This window comes from Dictyostelium discoideum (genome assembly GCF_000004695.1).
Source record: "Dictyostelium discoideum AX4 chromosome 5 chromosome, whole genome shotgun sequence".
Taxonomy (NCBI): Eukaryota; Evosea; class Eumycetozoa; order Dictyosteliales; family Dictyosteliaceae; genus Dictyostelium; species Dictyostelium discoideum.
This window is the reverse complement of record NC_007091.3, coordinates 2,742,667-2,768,446: the sequence shown is the minus strand read 5'-3', so window position 1 is coordinate 2,768,446 and position 25,780 is coordinate 2,742,667. Positions and strand designations below refer to the sequence as shown.

Below are 25,780 nucleotides of genomic sequence, written 5' to 3'. Positions count from 1 at the left end.
TTAGCATCATCAAAAGATACCCTCCCAATTTGTTAAAAAATCGAATACATCAAAAAAATTAAAAATATTAAAAACCAAATTATAAAAGATTATTGTTTATCAAGCACAATACTACCAAATAGAGTAATTGTTGATTCAATTCATATAAATATAAATTTTAAAACAAAATATAAACTAAAAAAAAAACTATTATTGCTTAAAGATTCAGCATATAATAAATTAATATTTAAAAAAAAAAAAAAATTATAATTATTTATTATTTTCCTTTTCTTGAAAAACTGTAATTAATCAATACAAAAAAAAAAAAAAAAAAAAAAAATATACTTGGATTGTAAAATAATTTGTTAATATCCAATAAAAAGAATTTTGAAAATAAAAATAATTAACAAAGAAATAAATTTTTGCTGTAGACTTAATTGGGACATAAATCTACCAATATTTTAGATAATTAATAAAAAAAATTTCTATCAATAGATTTATTTAATTATAAATTGTTAGATTGGTTTGGCATTTTAAGAAAAATTAAAATTCTTGAGATTTATTATTGGTGTGACTTGAGTTATTGATACTACTTTTGCTTCTATTAATATCATCATCAGTTGGGGTAGTTTGTGGAATAGTTAATGAATATTTCAATGAAAAACCAATATTACATTCAAAAGATTCTGTGAATGTTAAAATTGAAGAGTTTTCATTATAACATTCTATGATAATTTCTGTTTGATTGAATGGAACAATTGTGCAACTAAAGTTTGAATATAGAGTATAGGTAGCATTTCGGTCACCAATACAGCTGATTGTTTTGTTATATAGATTTTCAAGTGTTAATCTATTGTTGATAATATCAAATTTACTAGTAATTACATATTCATTAGGTTCTATTGAAGAGGAGGATGATGATGACATTGAAGAGGCCGATGTTGATGAATCTGATGTGGAAGAGTTTAATGACATTGACACTGTTGGTGTTGATGAATTATTGCCACCGTTAACAGACGAGGATGAAGATGAAGAGGAAGATGATGATAATGAAACAACATCTAAAGAGCATGTCATATATTTGTTTAATGAGCATGATACTGATTGATTGAAAAAAGCAGTTTGATTTTCACTAAAACAAGATATTTGATTTGTTGTTTCATTAGTCATACAACCGATACCTTTGGAGAAGTTGAATCTTTGAGAATTTAAATTGTCACTGCATGTGATAACATGACTACCATTATTTTCAATATCAAGTGTAGTACGATTTAAATTGAAATGGCACTCTATAACTTGATCAACAATTGGTGGTGACGGAATAACTAGTGAATATGATTGAGTTGAATCATCAATTTTACATTCTACTGATTGATAAAAGGTTAACTCTTCCATAGTTTCTGTATTATTATTTGAACATTTAATTAAATTTGTTCCATTTATCATAACGATCGAACAACCAAAATCATCAGAATAAATTAATATTGATGTATAATCACCAAAACATATGATCTCTTCTTTGTCTTGATTTTCTACAACCATACTTTTATCTACAATATCATAGATGATTGAAATTGTTGATTTACTATTAGATGAGTCTATACTAGTATTATTGCTATTGTTATTGTTGTTGTTGTCACTACTTGTACTATTGTTAACGCTACTATCACTACTACTAATACCACTACTACCATTGATACTGCTACTATTGTTGTTAATAGTTGGTGAATTTAATGAACAAGTCAAATATTCATCAATTGAGCATTTAATGGATTGACCAAGTATGTAGGATTCATTCTCGCTTGTAGAGCAATTGGAATAGAAATTATTTGTATTATTATTATAATTTAATAATATTTCACATGTAATTTGAGCAGTGGATGTGAAATTATTATTGAATTCATCAGAGCATGATATTGAATGATTCAAAATATTTTCAATTAATAGAGTAGTTTTGTTGGTATCGAAATTACACTTTATACTATTTTCATAAGATTCTGAGCTATTTTGTGTTTCACTTGATGATGTTGACGAGTTTGAACTTGAAGATGAATTTGAACTACTACCGCTACTATTTCCTGACGAAGAGTTTGAACCACTGTCACTTGATGAAGAGTTTGAGCTACTATTGTTTGTTGATGATGAACTTGAGGTGCTACCACTTGAAGATGATGATGGATTTGAACCCGAAGATGAATATTCAGAAGATGAGTTTGAATTACTTGAGGAAGAGTTTGAGCCGTTATCACTTGATGATGAATTTGAATTATTATTACTGCTACTATTTTCTAATGAAGAATTTGAACCACTGTCACTTGACGATGAGTTTGAGCTACTATTGTTTGATGATGATGAACTTGAGGTGCTACCACTTGAAGATGAGGATGAATTTGAACCTGAAGATGAATATTCGGAAGATGAGTTTGAATTGCTTGAGGAAGAGTTTGAACTATTATCACTTGATGAATTTGAATCACTTGAGGAGTTTGAACTATTATCACTTGAACCTGTTTCAGATGAAAATGGATTTTCAATTAAACAATTCATTTTATTATCGATAAATACTTTAAATGATTTGTTAAATGTTAAGGTTGGCTCTAAATTATTTACATCGGAACAATCAATTGTATTGTTTAAAGTATTTATAACACATTTATGCTCAGAAGAGAAGCTATTTTGAGTAACTGAATTATCATCACCAATATAAGAGGTATTAGATCTAATATTTTTAATGGAAATACTTGGATATGTTTCATTAGTGTGGATGAAACATTGTAAATTTTGATTTGGTAATATTGGTTCTGGAATTGAAAGTGGATCTAAAATTGATAACAAACATGATACGGTTTCACTTGCAATATAACATTTAACACTTTCATCGAAATCAATTGCTTCACCTCCTAATGGATAGCTCAAACATGAAATATTGTTGTTTTGCTTATTTTTTCTACATTCTATACTTTCAAAATAACAGAAGCTTGATTCTTTTTCATCAGTACAACAAACTCTATTTAAGCCATTGTTTAAAATTGTTAAGATAGTTTGATCAGCATTATAGTTACAAAGTACAGTGGATGAGTCAAGAGGAATAGGTGTTATTGTTGGTGTTGGAGTTGGGGTTATTGATGGTGTTGGAGTTTCACCACCAGTCGTTGAAGATTCTCCACCAGTTGTAGTCGTTGATTCTCCTCCAGTTGTTGTTGTTGATCCTCCAGTTGTTGATTCTCCACCAGTTGCTGTTGGTCCTCCAGTTGTTGATTCTCCACCAGTTGTTGTTGATCCTCCAGTTGTTGATTCTCCTCCAGTTGTTGTTGATCCACTAGTTGTAGTTGAACCAACAGTTGTAGTTGTTGAAGCTGAATTGTAGGTTGTATATTCACTACCATCACTGTCATCACTGTCATCAGTACCATCATCATCTTTACAAGGATCAAAGAAAGGAAGATCAAATACCGGTGGTGAAAATATTCTTCCAACGATTCCACCAACAGATTTAATAGCTCTTGCCAATAAACTAAGAGTTCTTGGTGCGCATGGAGCTGTTGTTGGTAAACCAAATGGATAACCCATTGAAGGTAAATCTAAACCAACAGGAAGACCTGGTAAACCAATTGGTAAAATTGGTAAGGCAATTCCATTTGTACCTGGGAAGTCCCAATCAAATGGTCCAAATTTAAACTCTCCAAACTTTAGGAAGTCTCCTTTTGGAATTGGTGGAAGAGGTGGAAGTGGAATCGGAATTGGTGGAAGGGGTGGAAGTGGGGGAAATACAAAGCCGAATGGAATTGTATTAATAATTGTTGTGGGTGGATTTCCAGTTGTTGATGTTGACGATGATTGGCCAGTAGTTGATTGACTTGATGTAGTTGTAGATGAGCCACCAGTGGTAGTTGAAATTGTTGTTGTTGATAATGTGGTAGTAGTGGTGGTAGAATCTGTTTCATGACTTTCACTAGTTTCTTGACTTTCACTATCTTGTTTTGTGTAAGTATATTCTGAAGATGTTGAAAGATGATGAGAAAAAGTTAGAATAACAGGTTTTGTACCAGATTCTGATTTAGTAACGATTGGTACTGAGCATGATACAGATTCTGATGATTGAATTGCTATATCACCACAATTATTTGAACCAATTTTAATCTTTAAATCTGATTTATGATCTTCCAATGCAAGATTATAACCACTAATTACAATTGTATTTGCTTGATTGTATTGACCACTTGGTGGTGTGATATTGGTAATTTTTGGATTTGAATAAAACATGAAAACACTATTTGATATTTGACCATTTAAATCGATATATATTTTAGTATAGTCTGAACCTTCTATAGTTTCAAATACAATTGATGTACTTTTTACATCTATAGCATTAATTGAAATATTATTATTTTGATTTTGTAATACCAAAACTAAATTATCGATTGGAGCACCATGTTCTAAAAAGTTTTTACCTATTAATGTTATTCTATCACCGCCATCAAATGAAATAAATGATGGAGTTTGAATGTTTTCAATTGTTGGTGGGCCATAGTATTCAAATTCTTTTGAATTTGAACGTTGGTTTTCAACTTGTACTAAAATTGACTTTATTCCTTCACTGGTTGATTTTGGTAATGTACATTGTAAAGTATCATTTGAAACGAGTGATACATTTGAACATTGATCAACTTGATCAATGAGTACCTTTGGTGAAACTCCAAAATTTGTTCCTTTGATAGTGATGATTTGATTATCGATATTTATTCTACCTTTTGTTGGTTCAATTGAGCTAATTTTTGGTGGATTATATGAGAAAATATTTGGTCTTATTACTTCTTGTGATCCAACTATAACCTTAATCTTTAAATTGGTTCCTTGACCAACTGGTACATTACATTTTACTTGTTTTGAATTAATCCATACAATTGATGTACATTCTTTATCATCAATGAATATACTGTTAATTTTTTCACCATTGTCATTGATGTTTTCATTGTTTCTGTTATATTGATTTACTAAATCTTTTGGTATAAAATTATCACCTTCAATTGTAATTTCATCATTGCCATGAGTTGATGATGAGTAAAATTTATTTGATGGTATAATTGGTTTGCTATATGAAAAAGTTGTGTTTGAGATTGAATGTTGATTACCAATTGTTACTGATATACTATGATTCTTTCCAATACCTGGTAAAACTTTACATTCTAATGTTGTTGAATTTATCCATTTAATACCGACACAATGTTGTGTATGACTTTTATTAAAAGTAATTTCAACAAAATTTTCAGTTTGATATTGATTTGGATTTTCATTAAATTGTTTTGCTAATTCGAGAGGAACAAAGTTTGTACCTGTTATTGTAATAAATTTATTACCATCGGTTGATACTGTATACTCTTTATTATCCAATGATGGTAAATCATATGAATATGAGTAATTAGTGTTGGTAGATGGTAATTGACCACCAACCAATACTGAAACTGATAAATTTTTACCAACACCTGGAGGAATAATCGCTTCGATTGTGCTTGAATTTATCCAACTAATATTTTTACAACCAAATTCGCCAATTAATAAATTACTCACTGACCATTCAATTGGAATCCAATCATTTTCTGTAAAAATATCTTCATTACTATACAATGTAAATATTTCGGTTGGTGGGAAATTTAAACCATCAATAATTAAATTTAAACCACCATTTGTACTATTTCTTATTAATTCAAAAGAAGAAGAAGAAGAGGAAGAGGAAGAATCACTACCATTACTTTGTAAAATTTCAAGTGAATTAATTAATGGTAAATCATAGGAATAGTTGAAACTACTTTTAATTGAAACATTATCTTGAATGATTTGAATTTCAACAACAGAATCTTTACCAATACCAGGAATTAAATAACAAACATATGTATCAAATTCTACATTCTCAAAATATTGAGATTTCAACTCTATACATGGATCAAAATTATTTGGATCAATTTGAGAAGTTGGTCTTGGAATTGTTTGATTATTTTCAGTGCCATCACCACCATCAATATAATAAACTTTGTTTCTATAACAAAAGTCTGAAAATTCACATTCCAATTTAAGATTATCACCATCTACATCATTATCAGCATCGTAAATAGTTGATAGTAAAGAAGCTGTAAAGAATGAATCTGGATTTGTTGGAAGTGGATTTAAGCCAATACCAAAAACCCAAAATGGACTATTTGATGAGGTTTCAATGCTTGAACTCTTTATAATTTGATGAATTTCTGGTTGTGGATATGAAAAATAAACCCAATTATCATCATGATTGAAAACTTGATTAATCATTACTATTATGGGTACTTTATCGAAACCATATGGTACAATAACTTGAATTTCTGTTGAACTTATAATTGTAAAATCAGAAACTTGATTGTCACCAAATAAAATGATGGTTTCATTACATTGAATACATTGTGGGAAATAACCAAATAATTTAATCATGTCACCACGTTGACCTGTTGTGCTTGATAATGATGATAAAATTGGTGATTCTAAAGTATAAATAAGAGAAAAATCTACACCCATAATTGATTTATTAGTTCGAATTTCAAAATCATCTGAATAAACAATGATTCTGTTTGCCTCTCCCCTACCAATTGCTTTGATTTTAAATGTTGAAAAACCAGTTGTTGGGTTTATTGTTGAATCTTTAATTGTTGATGTAACATCAAGTTGATTGATCATTACTTTTAAGTTTTTAAAATTCACTACATCATTATCTCTAAATAAATTTAAACCTGTGATTGTAATATCTGAATTTGCAATTACTAATGGTGTGGTTGAATATTCAATATTTGTAATTATTGGTTGTGGGAATTTAAATCTAAAATCATCGACTATGGTAATACCATTTGCTTGATATGTTAATGTGGCTGAATTTTTAATATCATCAAATAAACATTCCCTATATCCATAAAGACCTGTAAATTCTGTTGAAACGAGATTACAAATTTGATCATCACCAAATTTAATATCACCAACGAAATTTCCAAGTAATTCAAATCTGACCCTATATGGTTTAACTGAATCGTTTATAACTTGAACAGATGTAATAGAGTAAATCATATCACAAGTTGTAATAACTGAATCTGAAGTAAAATCTGAATATAAAGAATCAACGATACTACAAATCTTATTATCACGAGTAACTATTACAAGACCTTTAGTATTACTATCACTATTTAATTTGAAAAAATAAGATTTCAAAATACCACCACCATAATCCTTAGTTTCATTATAAACTTTATTAACAATTAATCTTCTATAATCATCAACTATATCTATTAATTTTGAAATTGTAATTTTACTTGCTGATGGTGTATCATAGATACAACTATATGTTAATGGAAAATTTAATTTGATAAATGGTGATATTTGATTGATTGCCTTTGATGTATTTGAAAGTAAATTTAAAAGTGGACCTCTTGACCAATCACTTTCAAATTCATTATAAAATAATTGATTCGATAGTATGGATTCTAATAGTTGGAAATTATATTGTTCGATATCATTTGAACAAATACCAGATTTTAATAGAATACTTTTTAAATCATTTGAATTAGCTAATAATATTTGATAATTTTGAGTAGTATCATTACAAAAATAGAAATAGCAAGATTCAAAACATAATTGTAATGCTTGATTTAAACTTGGAACATCATAGGAACTTTCAACGAAACTACATAATTTATCATTGCTTTTTACAATTGCAAGACCATTACCATTTGAATTGCTTGTTACATTATAATAGGAAATTTGGAATCCATTTTCGATTTCTAAAGTTTTAAATGAATTTTCAACTAAATTATTTAAATCATTGCTAATTGTAATTAAATCTTGAACTGATATATATGGAGTAACTGATAAATTATCGTAGGCACAAATTGAATCATTTGATTGTTGTACAATAAATTGAGATAAGCTTGAAATGGTTTGTTTTGGTTCTCTAAAGAATGTTTTATAAAATTGACCAGATTTCCAATCATTGTTAATTGTATTTGGTGTCCAATTATCAATGAAAAATTGTTCTAATTGTTGAATTGATTTACCATTTGGAATATTATTATTATCTAATTGATTTGAACAAATTCCATTTTCATATAAAGTTGATACAAAATTTGAAGGAGTATTTACGGTTGGTTTTGAATTACAAGGGAAAAAACAAGAAGCATTGTAATATCTAAAATTTACATTACCACCAATTGATGTTTGACCACCAACTGTTATAGAGATTGGATATAACTGATCGAGATTTGAACTTGTTGAAATTGGTGGAGTACAAATAACTGTATTTATATCAATCCATTGAACATTTTCACATTTTCTACCATTACCAATCATTATATAATTTTCCAATGAATTGATTATGCTTGGAGTACTAGTTGCAGCAACCACTAATTCAATTGGAATAAAATAATTACCAGTGATTGTGATTTTAGATGGAGTACTTGGTTCACCAGAAAATAAAATATTTGGTGTTAAAGTTGGAGTATTATAAGAAATATAATAATTATTTGTTGTATTTAGAGAGGCTTTAGAGGTGATATCACCAACAGTAACTGATAATAAAAGATTTGATCCAATTCCAGGTGGTATTTTACAATAGATTTCATTTGTTTTTCTCCAATCAACATTTAAACATTGATAAGAAGGTCCAAATGAAACATAGCTTTTCTCCCATGCAAGATTTGAACTATATTTATTATAGGAGTAATTTGGAAAACCTGCACCTTTGATTGTAATTATTTCATTTTGAACCACTAATTTAACATTACTATCAATACTTGGTGGTATAATAGTTGGGGCTTTATACCTATAGGATGAAGAGAACACTTGAGAAAGACTACCAGGACCGAAAACAATAGCATCAATCGTACCAGTACCAATATTATAAGGAATTTCAAGACAAACCACTACATCTGTTAAATTTGATCTAAGAGAGGTATTATTTAAATAATATTCACTTTCAATACATGTTATACCTGGTTGACCATTTGGTAAAGGTATAGGTTGAAATTGGGATCCACCTGTAGAACAATATCTATCAAAAACACAAGTTAATTCACTCTTGAATCTTCCTGTGAAATTTCTTGTGGCATATACATTTACCCAATAACTTGGTACTGCTGAAAATAATGAACCTAAACCATTACCAATTAAATAAATTTTATTTATTTTATTTATTTCAAATTCTGGAATTAAAAGATCAACATTTGGAGAAAAATAAAATGGAACACTATTACTTTTTACTCCAAGTGCAGATATGAGATAAATTACAGAATCTCTATAACCATATGGTATTTGAACTATGATTTGATTTGATGTTTTTGAAATAATTGTTGCAACTTCATTATGAACTGATCCATCAAATAATAGTGTAGAGAAAATAACCTTATCTGTTTGATGGAGCGCTACACCATTGATGGTTAACTGATCACCGGCAAAACCGTTTGGTTGAGAGATTGATGTTATAGCTTTGGGTGAATCTTCAAGTTTTGGAAATGAACATGCATATGATGAATTAATTTTAACCTCATAATAGCAAACACTTGGAATAGTATATAGGGATTGAACAAATTCATTTACTGGATCACATTGAAATGTAAGGGCATTAAAAGTTTGGGTTGAGGAAACGCCACATTTAACTTTACTACTAACATCTGATGAATAGGTAATTTGTAAACTCTTACCACCATTTATAAATGAATAAGAACTATTCTTTAATCCACCAATTTGTGAAACTGTTGAGTTTGGAAAAGTACATGATTGATAAATTAATGATGAATTGGCAGTTGCATGTGTATAACAACTTGGATGAGCTTCACCAATTGAATAATATAAACGAGTAAGAGTGTTACCACCACTGATATCAGTGTATCTTTGGAGGGATTTCAATGGTGTTAAATCTGTAAAACTATACCCATTGAAAAATATCAATGAATCACAAGCATACTTTGAGCCTATATTTACTTGGAAGACACATAATGGACTTTCGACTACACTAGTTACTAAATAATCTGTGGTTGGATTACAGGTTAATACTAATCTAATAGATCTACGATTGCCATTGGTTGGACATTCACTTGTTAATGTTTCTGTAAAATACTCTAATGTCATTGAATTGTAAGAGAATTTAACGAATGGACCTAAATTAACAACACCAATTATACGAACATCAGTTTGATTGGTATTATGAATTTGACAAGCTTGAATTCTTTTTGTTGGATTTGTTGCTGGCATAGCTTGTACACATGTATCAACAATACCACCAAAATTAAAAAGTAATTTATAATTGGATCCAAATGCTACTTGATATGGATTAGTTGATTGTTTTTGTAAGGATTCTAAACTATAAAATTGTTTACCATTTAAGAAACGCATTGTTGGACATGCATATCTTGATTCAATAATAAGAATTGGATAACTACACATATCTTCATAAGAAACTGAACTTGGGAATTGATAATCAACTGTTGGATTACATTTGATATTAATTTCCAATACAGGATTTGGGCAACTTGGAAAATAAGGGGCTGTACTAAAATATTGAATTTTAATTAAATCTTGAGTTTCAATTGTATAGACTGGCTCCTTCATTGGAACAATCACTCCACTATTTGTACTATCGATATAGCATGCATGATTTGATCCAGTTGTTGTATTTTCACACATTTTAGATTTTGCAAAAATATTGAAATAAACATATCTAATTACTCCTGCTGGATAATTCCATGGTGTTAATCTAACTTGAAATTGTTTTGGATATGTTCTAATAATATAAAGATTTTATTAATAATTTATTATGATCATAAAAAAAAAGGGGTGTAAACTTACAATTGTAATGGTCTTAAATCATAAAGATCTCCATTTAAATAAAAGACTGCTTGATTCTTGCATGCATATTTTGTTTGAATGGTAAGAGTAAAAGTACATGCATTGGCAGTTACAGTGACATCAGCTAACATTTCTTGAGCAAGATTACATACGAAAACATATGACAATTTTCTTGAAGGTGAGCAAGTACCTGTAGCAGGTGCTGTATATGCAAGTGTTAAACCATCAGTGGTTGGAAAAGTTGTAGTATGTGCAAGATTAAGAGAAGCTAGTTCAATGGTTGATTGACAAGCCACTGATTGTTTGGTTGTTGATGCAATTGAATCACATTTTGTAATTTTCGTACAAAAATTAAAAAAAACTGCACCTCCTGTAACTGATGCTTTAGTTACATTATAAAATTGATTTGATGGTCTAATAATATTGAATAATATAATATATAATTTAATAATAAAAATATTAATATTATATTATTCAATATTCCTATTATTATTGATACTATTTTAAAAATATATAAATACATACAACATTAATGGAGTTAAATCATAATATTGATTTCTAGTTTTATCATAATAAATACATTGTGAAATTGTATTGTTAAATGTTGATGGATTTAAAATTGCTTTTATTGATCTTGAAGAGGATGATGTATTAGTTGAACAATTAACTAGTGAACAAGTTGAAATTATTTTATTTAAAAATAATATATTTTCAATTGATTTACCAATTTCTAAATTATTATTTTCTAATAATACTTTTGAAAATGATTCAATATCGATAACTTGTTTATTTTTTAAACTTGTAATCATTGACAACAATGTTATCTTTTCAAAGAAAACTGGTTTATTTTGTTTATCAACATTTCCTTGATATAAATCCAACAATGTTGATGAAATTGATAATGAAGAGAATGTGGGATTATTTTTTGGCCTATTAAAAAAATAAAAAAAATTAAAAAAAAAAAAAAAAATTAAAATAATAAAAAATAAAAATAGAAAAATCGAAAATGAAAAAAAAAGTTATTATGTTGAGAAAAGATATTTTTTTTTTGTAAATTAAAAATCAGATTTTTATACGTACTTTATATGTTTAATGTTTATGTATGAATTTGATTTATCATTATAGATTGATTCAGTTACAGAATCTGATAATTTTGGGAATGCAATCTATAGGTATGGGAAATAACAAAATAGAAAAAAAAAAAAAAAAAAAATTAATTAATAATTTATCCATAATCATTTTAGTTTTTTTTTTTTTTTTTTAAATGATTAATTACCTTTTTAATTAAAATTGAAAAAAAATTCTTAAAACCTTTTAAAAATGATATTGATTCTTCCCAATCGTTAATTGTTAAATCATAATTTTGAAATAAACTATCTTTATTTTTTGAAACAAGGTTTGGTTTAATTGAATCAATAATCATATGAGCAATAATATCTGAAATTGATTGATAAAATTCAACTTTATTTTGTAATTCATTATAAAAAATTGGAATTCTTTCATAACCTTCTACAATCACATTACCATCATAAGAATTTACAATTGCTGTAATTTTGGTTATTGGTTCAATATTTGATAATTCCAATACTGGATTTATTGAATTTAAAATTTGTTGTAAACTTATAAAAATTATTGGAATTGTTGATTTACCATTTAATTGATATTCTCCATTTTTAATTAATAAATCTTCTTTGTAAATTGATGTTTTTTCATGTTGATTTAAAAATGTTATACTTGAATCTTGGAATATTAATTCATTATTTATTATTGAAGTTTTGAAAATATTATCATTTAGTGAATAATATGAATTTAAAATTAAATTTGTTTGATTTAAAAAAGTTTCATTATTTATAATTATGATATTTTCACTTTTTATCAGTGAAAATAATAAAAATATAAATAATAAAATAAATTTTTTATTCATTTTATCACAATCAAAAATGGTATAAAAAAAAAAAAAAAAAAAAAAAAAAAAAAAAAAAAAAAAAAAAAAATTTTTTTTTTTTTATAAAAAAAAAAGTTTTTTTTTTAAAAAAAAAAAAAAGGTTTTACCGTTTATAAATTTAATTTAACTTTTTTTTTCAATTTTAAACCGGGGGGGGGCCCTCCTTAAAATTTTTTGGGCAACACCCCTTTTGTTTGGTTTTTTTTTAGGGAGGGATTTATAATAATAAAAAAAATTTTCCCAAATTTTGCCCCGGTTTTATAATTTAAAGTTTGGAAAATGTTTTAAAAATGTAATTTTTTTTTTTTTTTTTTTTTTTTTGAAGGTTTAAAAAAAAATTGGAAAAAATTAAAAAACCTTTTGGGTTTTTTTTTTTTTTTTTTTGGGGGGTTTTTTTTAAAAAATTTAAAAAATTTTGGGAAATTTTCCCTTTTCCCCCCCTGGGGGGAAAAAAATTTTATTTTCCAAAATTTCCAAAATTTGGGTTTTTAAAAAAAGTTTTTTTTTTTTTTTTTTTTTTTTTTTTTTTTTTTTTTTTTTTTTTTTTTTTAATTTTTATAATTATTTTAATTTTTAAAATAATTTAATTTCTTTAAAAAGAATAAAAAAAATAATTACAACAAATAAAATGAAAAAGATTATTTTAATTTTTTTAATTTTAATTATATTTAATATTCAATTATTTTATTGTCAGCCCATGTGTTTACAAGGAGGAAAAGATATTGGATTGAACGATAAAATAAGAAAATGGTACATTTACCAGTTACCTGAAGAAGGTGGAATTTATTATTGGAATAGTTTCTCTGATACCATAACTGAAAAAATAGGAATTGAATATTCATTAAGATATGATAGTGAATCAGCGTTTTTATTAACATTCAACCAAATGGAAAACCCAGATTATAATTATGTTACCTACAATGATCATCCAGATGAAACAAGAGATAAAGATCCAATAGGTGGACATTCAAAAGGATTTTTTATTTGGTAAATATTAATATTTTAATTTTTAATTTTATTTAAATTTTTTAAAAAAAAAAAAAAAAAAAAAAGGAAAATTAATTTCTTAATTTAAAAATTGATTTATTATTTTAAACACATTGTGAACTTGTAGGAACAAAGATGGTGGTATACATGTGATGCATAGTTTTACAGCATTTCCTTTGTTTAGAACAAGTAGAAATGATGAAACTATGGAGAAAGGAAAATTTGCAAAAAAGCCACAAACAGGTGGATTTAATCCTGGTTTAGAAGTTTTTAATCATAAAGATAAAAATTTAAGAGGTAATGGTTCATTATTTCATACATTTAACCAATTTCATTCCTTTATTATTAATATTAATTTTTGAATTTAATACCAAAAGATAAGAACCCAAAATTACAACAAGCACAGTATGCATATTGCTATCCGATTTCAAAAACAGGGATTGAAGTTGGTATCTATAGACATTTGGTATTAACAAATTCAGTTATTGGTTACGTTAATGGTTTGGCGGTCAATTGGGGACTCTCATCATTAGAGTTAACAAATATATTAGATGATTTAGATCCTGCCAAATTTCCAAGAGTTAGCTTTATGAGAATACCTGATACAAATGATTTTCAAAAGAGAAATATTCATTACGAAAATATTAATATTCGAGAATCTCAAGTAACAGCCGGAATTGTTAAAGATGTTAAAATATTGGACCAAAATGATAAATTCCCATTGTATGTTTTGGCAAAGCATGTATGTGTATTTTCATTAATCTAATCAAAATCTTTAAATTACCTTATTTATTAAAAAAAAAAAAAAATTAACTTTTTAAACCAGGCATATTATTTTTCGGAATACAGTAAAAAGCAACATTTAGAAACACTTTATAACCAATATTCAGAAAAATTATATTTTTATCAAAAACAATTTTATAACAAAGATAACCAATTAGGGAAAAACTATATTAATGGTGTAAGAAGATATATGGATCCCAGTAAATTGAGTTATAAAAATTTAATAAACATTTGGACATACATTTCAACCTTAAAGATGGATTTTGGTGGTCAACAAATTTCACTATTAGGAAACTTTTATTTACAAACTCAACATTATAATGACATTGAAACAGGAAAAGTTACAAATCTTGAACGTAAAGTATATCAAGTTGAAGATATAACTGGTTATGCTCCTAATAATAAAATTATTACAAGAAAAAAGGATCATTCAAAACAAGCTTTTTCAGTTATTCAATTTAAACGAGATTTTCCTGATGAAGTTGTACCAACCCAACCTAATCAATATGATTATATATGGTTTTGTGTTGGTGATAATAATTTTATGGAAAAACAGGTAAGTAAAAATTTATATTTAAATTATGGATTTCTAAAATCTAGTTTTAATAAAATTGATTTTTCATAACACTCAAAAATAGGCTCATAGAGGAGGATCAGTACATTGTTTCAAAAGCCCAACTCTTAGTAAATTTTTTTCAAAAAAAGTTTATTCGTATTACTATATAAGTTCAAGTGGAGAAAGGACATTTTATAACTCAAAAGTTAAAGAAGGTATTAATGATTTTATTTCAAGGTTGGTAATTAAAGAAAATAGTGATGATATGGAAAGAATAAGTAAAATTCAACAACATTATCAACTAACTGGATCATCAATGAGTTTTCCACCACCATCAGACAAAATCGATTTGAATGTAGAGATTAATGGTGGTGGTAAAATAGATTTTAAAACATTTCAAGAAATGGTTATAAGAAAAAACAATCTTTATACTTTGGATGCCCCAATTCAATTTTGTTGGGAGTCAAATTTTTATTATCCACATATTGTTTTTTGTAAAGATGAAGATAATTGTAACAATTTTCAAACTAAGTACCTTTGTACAGAAAAAAATAAGATAATTTCATATTTCTATGAAGCAAATGGAGATGATGATGATCAACAAATAACTAAATTTGCTTTAGAAGGTATAGAAAAACTTATAGATCCTTTAGGTCAAGAAGATGGTTACAATATGTTTGAAATGGATATTGCTCTAAGAATGCTTCTTGGAAATATTTATAACTCAAATAACAAAGTTTATTTTTTTAATAATAATAATAATATGTTGACACAACAATTTAAAACTTATCAAGATGTTATTAGTTTTTGTGGAAAAGATATAATTATAGATCAAACAGTGGTTACAGTTCATCATATATATAACCGTAGTCCTTATAGTCCTTGTTTAGACCTTTACAAATATTGCCAACAATTTCGTGAAGGATTTTTATTAACTGATTTAGTTTGTATCAACTTTTATTATTTTTATTATTATTATTTTTATAATTATTATAATTATTAATTATTATTAATTTTTATTAACCAAAAATATAATTTTAAAGGGAAAGAATGGAGACATATTTAATTGCAGAGTATTTGATATTGTCGGAGAATCTTGGAATAAAATACTTGCAGATGCCAATAAAATATCAAAAGGTGCAATGCGTGATCAAATATACAACTATAAAGTTAATTTGTAAAAAAAGTTCAACCTATGTTACAATGTTCCTTTGTACTCTTTAACTCATTTAAAAAAAAACTTCTATCTACTTAAAAACAAAAAAATAAATCTATTATAATTTCAATATCTAACAAAAATAAAACTTAATAAGTTCTAAAAATAATTGTTATGAAAATTAATTAATTAATTTTATTTAGGATTTGGAGAGATTCACTATTGGTGTGACTTGAGTTATTGATACTACTTTTGCTACTATTAATATCATCATCAATTGAAGTAGTTTGTGGAATATTTAATGAGTATTTCATTGAATAACCAATATTACATTCAAAAGATTCTGTGAATGTTAAAATTGAAGAGTTTTCATTATAACATTCTATGATAATTTCTGTTTGATTGAATGGAACAATTGTGCAACTAAAGTTTGAATATAGAGTATGCATTTCGGTCACCAATACAACTGATTGTTTTGTTATATGGATTTTCAAGTGTTAATCTATTGTTGATAATATCAAATTTACTAGTGATTACATATTCATCAGGTTCTATTGAAGAGGATGATGATGACATTGAAGAGGCCGATGTTGATGAATCTGATGTGGAAGAGTTTAATGATATTGATATTGTTGGTGTAGTTGATGAATTATTGCCACCGTTAACAGACGAGGATGACGATGAAAACAAGGAAGATGATGATAATCTAAAGAGCATGTCATATATTTGTTTAATGAGCATGATACTGATTGATTGAATAAAACAGTTTGATTTTTACTTAAACAAGATGTTTATACAACTGATACCTTTGGAGAATTTGAATCTTTGAGAATTTAGATTGTCGCTAGAATACTTATACGTTACTCCTGCTGGATAATTCCGGTCTTAAATCATAAATTTATCCATTTGAATATAAGGCTGCTTGATTTTTGCATATTGTGTTAGCAACATGTATTTTCTCAAAATTTATTTTTTATTTATTTTTTATTTATTTTTTATTTATTTTTTATTTTATTTTTATTTTTTTTTTTTTATTTTTTTATTTTTTTATTTTTTTTTTTTTTATGCATTTTCATTGTCCAAAAATTCGTTATTATTATTATTTATAATAAAATGACATTAAAAGATAAAGAATTAATTTTTTTAAAATTTATAATTTATTTTTAAATTCTTGTAAACCAATTTTAATAGAATTATTTAAATCAAGATGGTTAATTGAATCAAATGGTCAAAAATGGAGTTCTATACCTCCATTTGGAAAATATTTATCAAATAACAATCTACAAAGAATTACCATTAGAACAAAAAAAATTAGTTGATTTAGGTTCATTAGCAAATTGGGATATTATTTTATTAACAAAAGTATTACAAGCTCCATATACTAAATTAAATAAATCAAAACTTGATATTGAAAATAAAGAATTATTAAAAATTAGATTAAATTATATAAAATGTAAATATAAAAAAATAATTTATAATAAATAATAAAAATAATAAAAAGATATTAATATATATTAATTTTTTTAAAAAAAAAAGTTATTAAAATAAAGAATCATATAGATTATATTTATCAAATGAAGAATTTAAAACATATTTTAATAATATTAAAAAATCAATTTCGGTTTTAGATGAAAATAATTTAATTTGTAAATTAGAATTTGATAGGGATGACGATGATTTAAAAGAATTATTTAAAGATAAACAAGTTGATTCAACATTAGAAGTTGAAAAAAAAGTTAATAAATTTAAAGATATTGGAAACCAATATTTTACTAAAAAAGATTATCCAGAAGCAGTGGAATCTTATGAATTAGCATAGGAGGCTTCTTGTGAACAAATTTCACCTACAACTATATCAATAATAAAAAGTAATAAATCAATTTCAAGATTAGAACATTATAAATGGATTGTAAATAACTATAAATTTGCTTCACAAAGATATACGCAATCTAAATATATATTAGATTCAAGAGATGATGCAATTGATTCAGTTGGGTTAAGACCATTGTGGTATAAAGGATGGTTTCGTATTGGTCAAACGTATGAATATATCGGACAATATGATATTGCATTAACTTTCTATGATATTGCATTATCATTTGATAAGGATGCCAAGGATGTACAATATACAAAGAAAGAGACTGAAAAGAAGCTATCAGAAAGATGTTATGATGCAAATACTGGTAAAAGGGATATAGTTAAAGAATTGAATAATTATATTAAAAAAGTTGATATGAAATTCCCAACAAAAGGTGTCCCAGCAAAAAGGGTGGATGAAATTATTCAAATCGCTAAAAAGTATAATAAACCTTATGAAGACCTTCTTATACGTGTTTTAGAAAAGGGTTCAATACAACTTCCACCGAGATAAAGACTATGCAAAGTCAATACCATTCTTATTTGACTCTGCATCACTTGGGCTACCATTTGGTTTAGGAATTTTATCAGAAGCTCAGGATAAAGGTTACGGAGTGAAAATTAATAAAAATTATCATTACTCATTGAAACCATTCTTTACAAAAGATGAGGTTAAAAGAATGAGGGATGGTTCTTTAGAGAAAGATCTACACGAATTCGAAGAGAATGGACCATTTTATCAAATTCAATTCTTTAATTTCTATTTAGCAGATAGATTCTATTTCGGTAAGGATGGTTTCGATATGGATATTGAGAAAGGTTTATACTTTTTTGAAAAATCTTGTGAAATCAATTACATTCAGAAGAAGGTATAAATGCATTTATATAGTAAAACTCTATTTCAAGATGAACTTCAATTCCAAGATTTAATATTTGGTAAAGTTAGAGACATTGTTAGAAGTGCTAAACTATGTAAAATAGTTGCTGAAATAAGTGAAGACATGGGAGCTGAAGCAAAAGATAATTACTCTAGACTCGTATTCAGATATGGTCATATCTTGGAACAGGATAAATCATTTAAATCGAATGATCTCAAATTGGCAGATGATTTTTGTAATGATTCCAATGTTAAAGAAATATCAAACAAAAGCTACTTTGCTAATCAAGGTGAGGATATCTACCTTTCTGAATCGATCTAAAATTGACTTTAATGCAAATCTTCCTCGTTTAGTTGAGGATTCATATAAAGGTTCAAAAATGGCAATGAAATTAATCAAAGCCATCGAATTAAAAAATGATTTCGAAAAATTGTTTGACCAAGGTAACCTTGAGGAATCATTAGATCCATTGTATGAATTGGTAATATCAGAATTTTATGTAGCTCAATTAAAACCAATTCAAAAAGATAAAATTAAAGAACATTGTCAAAAAAATATATCAAAGGATAAATCTGATAAAAAATCAAATTTAATTTTATTTGCTGTTGAATCACTTGATGTAAAAAGTGATTTATTAAGAAACAATTTAATATTGAAATTTAAGGAACTCTTTAAAAATCAACCACAATTCAAATATGATTTCGATTTCTTGGCACTTCGTGGTAAATGTTTTATTTATGCTGGTGATTTTGAAAATGCTATCAAAGATTTGAAATACATTTTCGATAATACTACAATTTCAAAACCAATGGTAAATGAATATGTTTTCTATCTTTTAGGTTATGCCCTACATATTAAAACTTCAAATCCAAGGGATGAGCCTTCTACCATGATTGGCAATATGCCAGAAAATTATAAAGATATTAGAAAATATTTCCAAAGATATGTAGATTTAGCTCCAGTCGATTGTCTTAATGTTTCAAAAGCTTATTCATATATGTCATCAGGTTTTGATTCTGTTAATGCAATTAAAGATTTACAAAAATCTAGAGATGCTGAAAAACTTGAATTATCAATATTTAATATTAAAGAAAGAAGTGAACTTGTCACTAATATGTTTAAAACATTTGATGAACTTCTTAAGTTAGTAAATAAATAAATAAATTAAATAAATTAAATAAAAAAAAAAAAAAAAAAAGTTTATTTTTGATATTTAAAAAAGAATTTAACAATGTGTGTTGATTTGCTCTTTTTTTTTTTTTTTTTTTTTTTTTTTTTTTTTTTTTTTTTTTTTTTTTTTTTTTTGAATGGAATTTCAACAATGTTTTTTTAATTGTTGTAATTAATTCAAAAGAATTAAAAATATTTTTCCCAAAAATTATAATTTTATTAATAATAATATAAAGGAAGAATAAAAAAACAAATCAAATCACTTTTTGCCTTAATAAAGCATAAGTCACAATTCTTCTTGAAGCGTAATAGCTTTAATCAAGTGTAGTATCTGTTCTAGAACGTTTAAAATCGTTCTTGCTTTCTAAGTGAAAGCATTCGAATTTAAAATAATTTTTTATTCGAGGTTTAGATGTTATGATATCGGCATGCCTTTATTACATCTAAAATAGCATTCGCTCTGTATTGCACAATTTCAGAGTTTATAAAAAGAGTGCTACCTCTCCCAAACCCTTAATATTAATGAAAAATAAAAAATTTTAAAATTATTAAAATTAAATTGAGAATTAAAAAACATCATCAATCTATCTAGGAGAGATGTGTTTTTGTTTTACTTTTGCCCCCAATTCATTTTATATAGTTTTATATTTATTTTTTTATTTGATAATGAAATTAATTTAATAATCTATTGTTAAATACTACCCCTTCAATCAAAACCTTTATAAATGCAATCACTTTCCACTAGAGTTGGATACTATCCAGTCAAAACCTTCGTAAATACCATCTCCTCTTACTGCACTACAAGGTTGAACATGCCATTTTTTATTTGTTAATGAATTTAAATCCAATGAATTAACTAATTCTGCAGGTGTAATTGGATTGAGCATATCTTGTTTGTTTGCAAAGATTAATAATGAAGCATTACTTGATTCATTTTTGTTTTGTTCAATTATATTTTTGATTTCTTGTTTAACTTCATCAAATCTTTCACGGTCAGTAGAATCAACTACAAAGATGAATACATCTGTTCTTTGATCATATTGACGCCATAACGCTCTAATATTATTTTGACCTCCTATATCCCATACATTCATTGATAAATTTTTATATTCAACTTTTGGAAATAGAAAAAAAAAAAAAAATGTAAATTAATGTTAATAAAATTGGTTGTTTTATATGTATATTTAAATAATATATTATATATTATTTAATACAATCTTATTCCTATAAATTGATACATACTTATTTCAACATTAAAACCAATTGTTGGGATTGTTCTAATAACATCACCAAATTTTAATTTATATAAAAGTGTTGATTTGCCTAAAAAAAATAATTTTTAATTAAAAAATGAATTGTTATTATTTATTAAATTATTATTTTTTCTAATATCAAAACTATTGAATTGATTTTTACCTGCACCATCTAAACCTATCATTAATATTCTTATATTTCTTTTTCCCTCAAATAATGAAAAAATATTAACAAAAAATGAGGTAATATTATTAAAAAACTCTGATAACATCTAAAAATGTAAAATTTAAATTTTACTAATAAAACTATTTTATTTGTTTTTTTTTATAGTTGGTGGAATAGGGAAAAAATATTTATGGCTGTCTTAGACATTGGTATTGAATTGTTGGTATTTTCTCAAAAAAACACCTCAATTTTAATTTTTTTGATTTTTATTTTTATTTTTTATTTTTTTTTTATTTTTTTTTTTTTTAATTTTTAAATCCTTTTTATTTTTATTTTTATTTTTATTTTTTATTTATTTTTTATTTTTTTTTTTTTAATTTTTAAATCCTTTTTATTTTTATTTTTATTTTTATTTTTATTTTTATTTTTATTTTTATTTTTATTTTTTCAAAACAGAGTTATTGCACGATAAACAAATTTCACCTTTTGTTTTTGTTAGGTGATGTGCCAGAATAAAAAAAAAAATGAAAAAAATAAAAATGAAAAAAAAAAAAAAAATAAAAAATAATTTAAAAAAATAATTTAAAAAAAAAAAAAAAAAAAAAGCTTGGCCAATCACTTTAAATTCAACTAATCGAATCGAATTAATTTGATATTTATGTGGCCGAAAAAAATTGATAACAATTTAAATTTATTAATTTTTAATATGAATTTAGTATAGATAAATAAAGCACACAAAAATACACAAAATTATATAAAATAAATCATAGTTGGAAGAAAAAAAAAAAAAGAAAAATATCAAAAATAATTGGGAAATTTTAATTATTGTAATAAAAAACCATAATGGTTAAATTTTATTTTAGTTTTTAGAAGAAAAGATTAACCTTTTTATTTTTGTGATGATAATAAAAAGCAATAGAACCAATTAATGAAACAGCAACAACACAACCAACAACAATACCAGCAATTGCACCTCTCGATATTTTTGAGATTTTTGTTTTTTCATCGAGATATTGGAACTTATTGATTGCTGTGAACGAAAGGTCATCATCAATGATTGTAATATTATGAATACCTTTACCTTCACCAATATCACATTTTAATGTTGTTTCATTGAATACTTTGATATTTTTACATTGTGATTCACCAATTTTAATTGTTAATAATGATGTTGTATTTCCAAAATAACCAATTATATTTATTGTACCACCTTTTGAATTGATTGAGTCTAATGATTCAATTAATAATCTTGATTCTTCACACGTTAATCCTTTTGTTTGAGTATCACATTTACAATTACCACTATCATTATCACATATTCCATGTTTGGTTGAACATTTATGTTTACATTCAATAAATTTAATTTCGCAACCATTACCAATATGTTCATTATCACATGTACAAATACCACTATTAATATCACAAGTACCATTTGGTGTTGAACAATAGAGTGGGCATTGAGTGAATTCACAACCATTACCAAAATGTTCATTATGGCATGTACAATTACCAGTATTATTATCACAAGTACCATTTGGTGTCGAACAATCGAGTGGACATCGAGTAAATTCACAAGAATTACCAAAATGTTCATTATGGCATGTACAATTACCAGTATTATTATCACAAGTACCATTTGGTGTTGAACAATTGAGTGGACATTTGTAGTATTGATATTCGAATGCTTTTGCTTTTGAAAATGATAGCAAACCTGATGATATTATAATATCTTTAATACCTTCACCTTTTCGAATTATACATTGCAAAACTTTGAAATTAGTATCGTTGAATTTAACATCTGAACATTCTATATCACCGATTTTAATAGTTAGACTAAGATCTTTGACATTTAGGAAATTACCATTTAAATAAACTTGACCACCAGTTACAAATGTTGGTGTTACTGAATCTAATTGTAAATTTAAAGTTTTACAATCTGTACCAATTGCAACATCATTACAAATACAATTACCAACGTGATCATTACATTTACCAAATGGTGAACATTCGACTGAACAAGGAGCTCTATAATAAAATCCATCATATATTAATGTTGCACCATTTCCATCTGATAATTTAATTTGTTGATCACCTTCACCTGCACCTATCGTACATTTGATTTGTGATTTATTACTTGAGAAAATAACACTATTACAAATTGAAGTACCAATTGAAATTGTAATACTTGAGCTAATATTATAAATATTTGAAAAATCACCAGACATTATAACATCACCACCACTAATTGTTGGTGTTAATACCGATGATATATTTGCATTTAATTGATCACAATTTAAACCTTTTGTATTACCATCACAAGTACACCAACCACTTTTCACATTACATGATGTTTGATGTGTTTTTAAACAGTTTGGACATGTTTGACACACTGTACGTAAATAGAGTGTGAATTCAACAATACATGAATCAATAAGTATATTGTCGATGCCAACATCTAATGAATCGGATACATCACCATCTGGTCTACATTGAAAAATCACATTTGTTGTATATCTTTTGCAATCATTATCATTTGTTGTATCCTGTGATATATATGTTATCATTAGTCCGTCTTTGCTATAACTATGTGTACTGCCATTAACAAATCCCAATGAAAGATACTTGCGTGGAACAGTTGAATGATATGATCCACACAATACATTATTACTATTACTACCACAAGGAATAGTATAATTACAAGTTGTAAAAATAACACTTAAATATGAGTATAGAAAACCAATACCACCACTGTTTGAACGTTTAAGAAAAAATAATTAGGTTTTTTTTTTAAAAAAAAAAAAAAAAAAAAAGAAGAGAAAGAAAAAAAAAAAAAATTACATACTTTGTTTGTAAGACATCAAATTTGATATTATAATCTTCTCCAACACCACTATAAGTGCAATACTTTTGGCTATTGATCTTTAATAAACAAAATAGTAATATGTGTAAATATACTAATAAATATTTCATTTTTATTCTTACTTATTTAATTTTGGTGTGTTTTTTCCTTTATTTTTTTTAAATTGAAATTTTGAAAAAAAAAAAAAAAAAAAAAAGATTTTAAAAACTTTGGCTAAAAGATTTTGGAATTTTTTAAAAAAAAAAAAACTTTTTTTGAAATAATTTGTTTTTGTTTAAAAAATGAACTTCTCCGGGATAACTCAATCTTTTTCAAAAAAAACTTTTTTTTTGTTTAGAATTAATTCAATTATTCACTGATAGGTCCAATGTAAACATTTAATAAAATTTCATTTTCAAAACTTTCTCTTTTTTTGTTTTTATTAATTTTATCATATATAATTTTGGTATGGGACAAATAATTCTATCATTTCTTTAAAATTAAAGAATTATTAGAAAAAATTATTTTAAGAAATGAAAGAATAAATAAATTTGTGTTCAAATTTTACTTTAAAAAAAATATGCAATTTCTATCAAATAATTTCATTTTTCGAAATAAAAGAGATTTCGATTATAAAATTTCTCATAAAATGATTTATTTAATAATTTTTTTCTAGTGAAATATTAGTCTCTGAGACTTTTTAATTTCAAGGATACAAATCTTGCTTTAACACGAAGAAAAGTTGATTTTTTATATGAAATATAACAAATTATTACAATAACAACCACAAACATTCCCACACAAGATATTATAATTCCAATCATTTGCAGAGATGTCAAACCTCCTGATTTACCACCAACACAAACAAAATTTTGAGAATTTGGTTTATTGGTATTTTCCAAGAGGACACTAAAGTTTGGATCTAATTCAGCCCTTATTTCATAATTAGGAATTTCAATTGCAAAATAAATTTGAGAATGTGTGTTGGTGTTTAAAGATTTTTTAAAATCTGAACTATTAACCTGTAGGTTTCTGATTGATATAAATTTACCATCTATTATTGCTCTTGTCATAAATTGTCCATATAGACTAAAACCATTGATTTGAACTTTAAAGTATTGAGATTCTTGTTCCAAACCATCAATTCCAAACTCACTACCCATGCACACATTTTCTTTTTGTGAAGTTTCTACAGCAGCATGCATTACCAAATGTAATGTATTTAACTGAGATTTAAATATATACTTAGAAAGAGAAAAATAATACTTAACAGCTCCCAGCAAAATTGGAACATTTTTGCCGGCAAATTCTACTAAACCGCCATCTTTATCATGTCTAATTAAAACCTCAACCTTTACATTAT

General features: G+C 25.8%; 9 protein-coding genes and 1 non-coding gene across 10 annotated transcripts in view; 5 read left to right on the top strand and 5 right to left on the bottom strand.

The window, feature by feature from the left end:
• Positions 1 to 522: 522 nt before the first annotated feature.
• On the bottom strand, positions 523 to 12,751 carry DDB_G0289409 (hypothetical protein; the record flags this gene model as incomplete). The annotated part of the gene is made up of 5 exons (XM_631145.1): positions 523 to 10,762; positions 10,828 to 11,241; positions 11,353 to 11,757; positions 11,908 to 11,993; positions 12,104 to 12,751. The coding sequence occupies 5 exons, from the start codon at positions 12,749 to 12,751 to the stop codon at positions 523 to 525; spliced, it is 11,793 nt and encodes a 3,930-aa protein (XP_636237.1).
• A 649-nt stretch (positions 12,752 to 13,400) lies between these two features.
• Positions 13,401 to 16,279, top strand: DDB_G0289407 (deoxyribonuclease II family protein; the record flags this gene model as incomplete). Its single annotated transcript, XM_631144.2, has 6 exons — positions 13,401 to 13,759; positions 13,887 to 14,062; positions 14,137 to 14,501; positions 14,586 to 15,098; positions 15,181 to 16,041; positions 16,142 to 16,279. 6 exons carry the CDS (start codon positions 13,401 to 13,403, stop codon positions 16,277 to 16,279), a joined length of 2,412 nt encoding a protein of 803 aa, XP_636236.2.
• A 160-nt stretch (positions 16,280 to 16,439) lies between these two features.
• On the bottom strand, positions 16,440 to 16,971 carry DDB_G0289405 (hypothetical protein; the record flags this gene model as incomplete). Its single annotated transcript, XM_631143.1, has 2 exons — positions 16,440 to 16,720; positions 16,782 to 16,971. The coding sequence occupies 2 exons, from the start codon at positions 16,969 to 16,971 to the stop codon at positions 16,440 to 16,442; spliced, it is 471 nt and encodes a 156-aa protein (XP_636235.1).
• A 507-nt stretch (positions 16,972 to 17,478) lies between these two features.
• Positions 17,479 to 18,073, top strand: DDB_G0289437 (hypothetical protein; the record flags this gene model as incomplete). Its single annotated transcript, XM_631142.1, has 2 exons — positions 17,479 to 17,707; positions 17,883 to 18,073. 2 exons carry the CDS (start codon positions 17,479 to 17,481, stop codon positions 18,071 to 18,073), a joined length of 420 nt encoding a protein of 139 aa, XP_636234.1.
• An 83-nt stretch (positions 18,074 to 18,156) lies between these two features.
• Positions 18,157 to 19,310, top strand: DDB_G0289403 (hypothetical protein; the record flags this gene model as incomplete). The annotated part of the gene is made up of 4 exons (XM_631141.1): positions 18,157 to 18,163; positions 18,219 to 18,552; positions 18,599 to 18,930; positions 19,018 to 19,310. 4 exons carry the CDS (start codon positions 18,157 to 18,159, stop codon positions 19,308 to 19,310), a joined length of 966 nt encoding a protein of 321 aa, XP_636233.1.
• Positions 19,311 to 19,368: 58 nt separating this feature from the next.
• Positions 19,369 to 20,148, top strand: DDB_G0289401 (hypothetical protein; the record flags this gene model as incomplete). The annotated part of the gene is made up of 1 exon (XM_631140.1): positions 19,369 to 20,148. The coding sequence occupies one exon, from the start codon at positions 19,369 to 19,371 to the stop codon at positions 20,146 to 20,148; it is 780 nt and encodes a 259-aa protein (XP_636232.1).
• A 272-nt stretch (positions 20,149 to 20,420) lies between these two features.
• rnu2d lies at positions 20,421 to 20,664 on the top strand. Its single transcript has one exon. It is a non-coding gene (small nuclear RNA).
• Positions 20,665 to 20,890: 226 nt separating this feature from the next.
• arrF (ADP-ribosylation factor-related) lies at positions 20,891 to 21,684 on the bottom strand (the record flags this gene model as incomplete). The annotated part of the gene is made up of 3 exons (XM_631139.1): positions 20,891 to 21,273; positions 21,402 to 21,482; positions 21,576 to 21,684. The coding sequence occupies 3 exons, from the start codon at positions 21,682 to 21,684 to the stop codon at positions 20,891 to 20,893; spliced, it is 573 nt and encodes a 190-aa protein (XP_636231.1).
• Positions 21,685 to 22,444: 760 nt separating this feature from the next.
• Positions 22,445 to 24,548, bottom strand: DDB_G0289399 (hypothetical protein; the record flags this gene model as incomplete). Its single annotated transcript, XM_631138.1, has 2 exons — positions 22,445 to 24,326; positions 24,421 to 24,548. The coding sequence occupies 2 exons, from the start codon at positions 24,546 to 24,548 to the stop codon at positions 22,445 to 22,447; spliced, it is 2,010 nt and encodes a 669-aa protein (XP_636230.1).
• A 395-nt stretch (positions 24,549 to 24,943) lies between these two features.
• DDB_G0289433 (hypothetical protein) overlaps positions 24,944 to 25,780 on the bottom strand; it is a gene marked incomplete at both ends in the record, with an annotated part of 2,497 nt that continues 1,660 nt past the window's right edge. The window contains 2 exons of the mRNA XM_631137.1: positions 24,944 to 24,984; positions 25,271 to 25,780. The exon at positions 25,271 to 25,780 is cut by the window's right edge and continues 1,443 nt beyond it. Coding sequence (XP_636229.1) covers positions 24,944 to 24,984; positions 25,271 to 25,780 — 551 coding nt within the window. The remainder of the gene's footprint in view (positions 24,985 to 25,270) is intronic.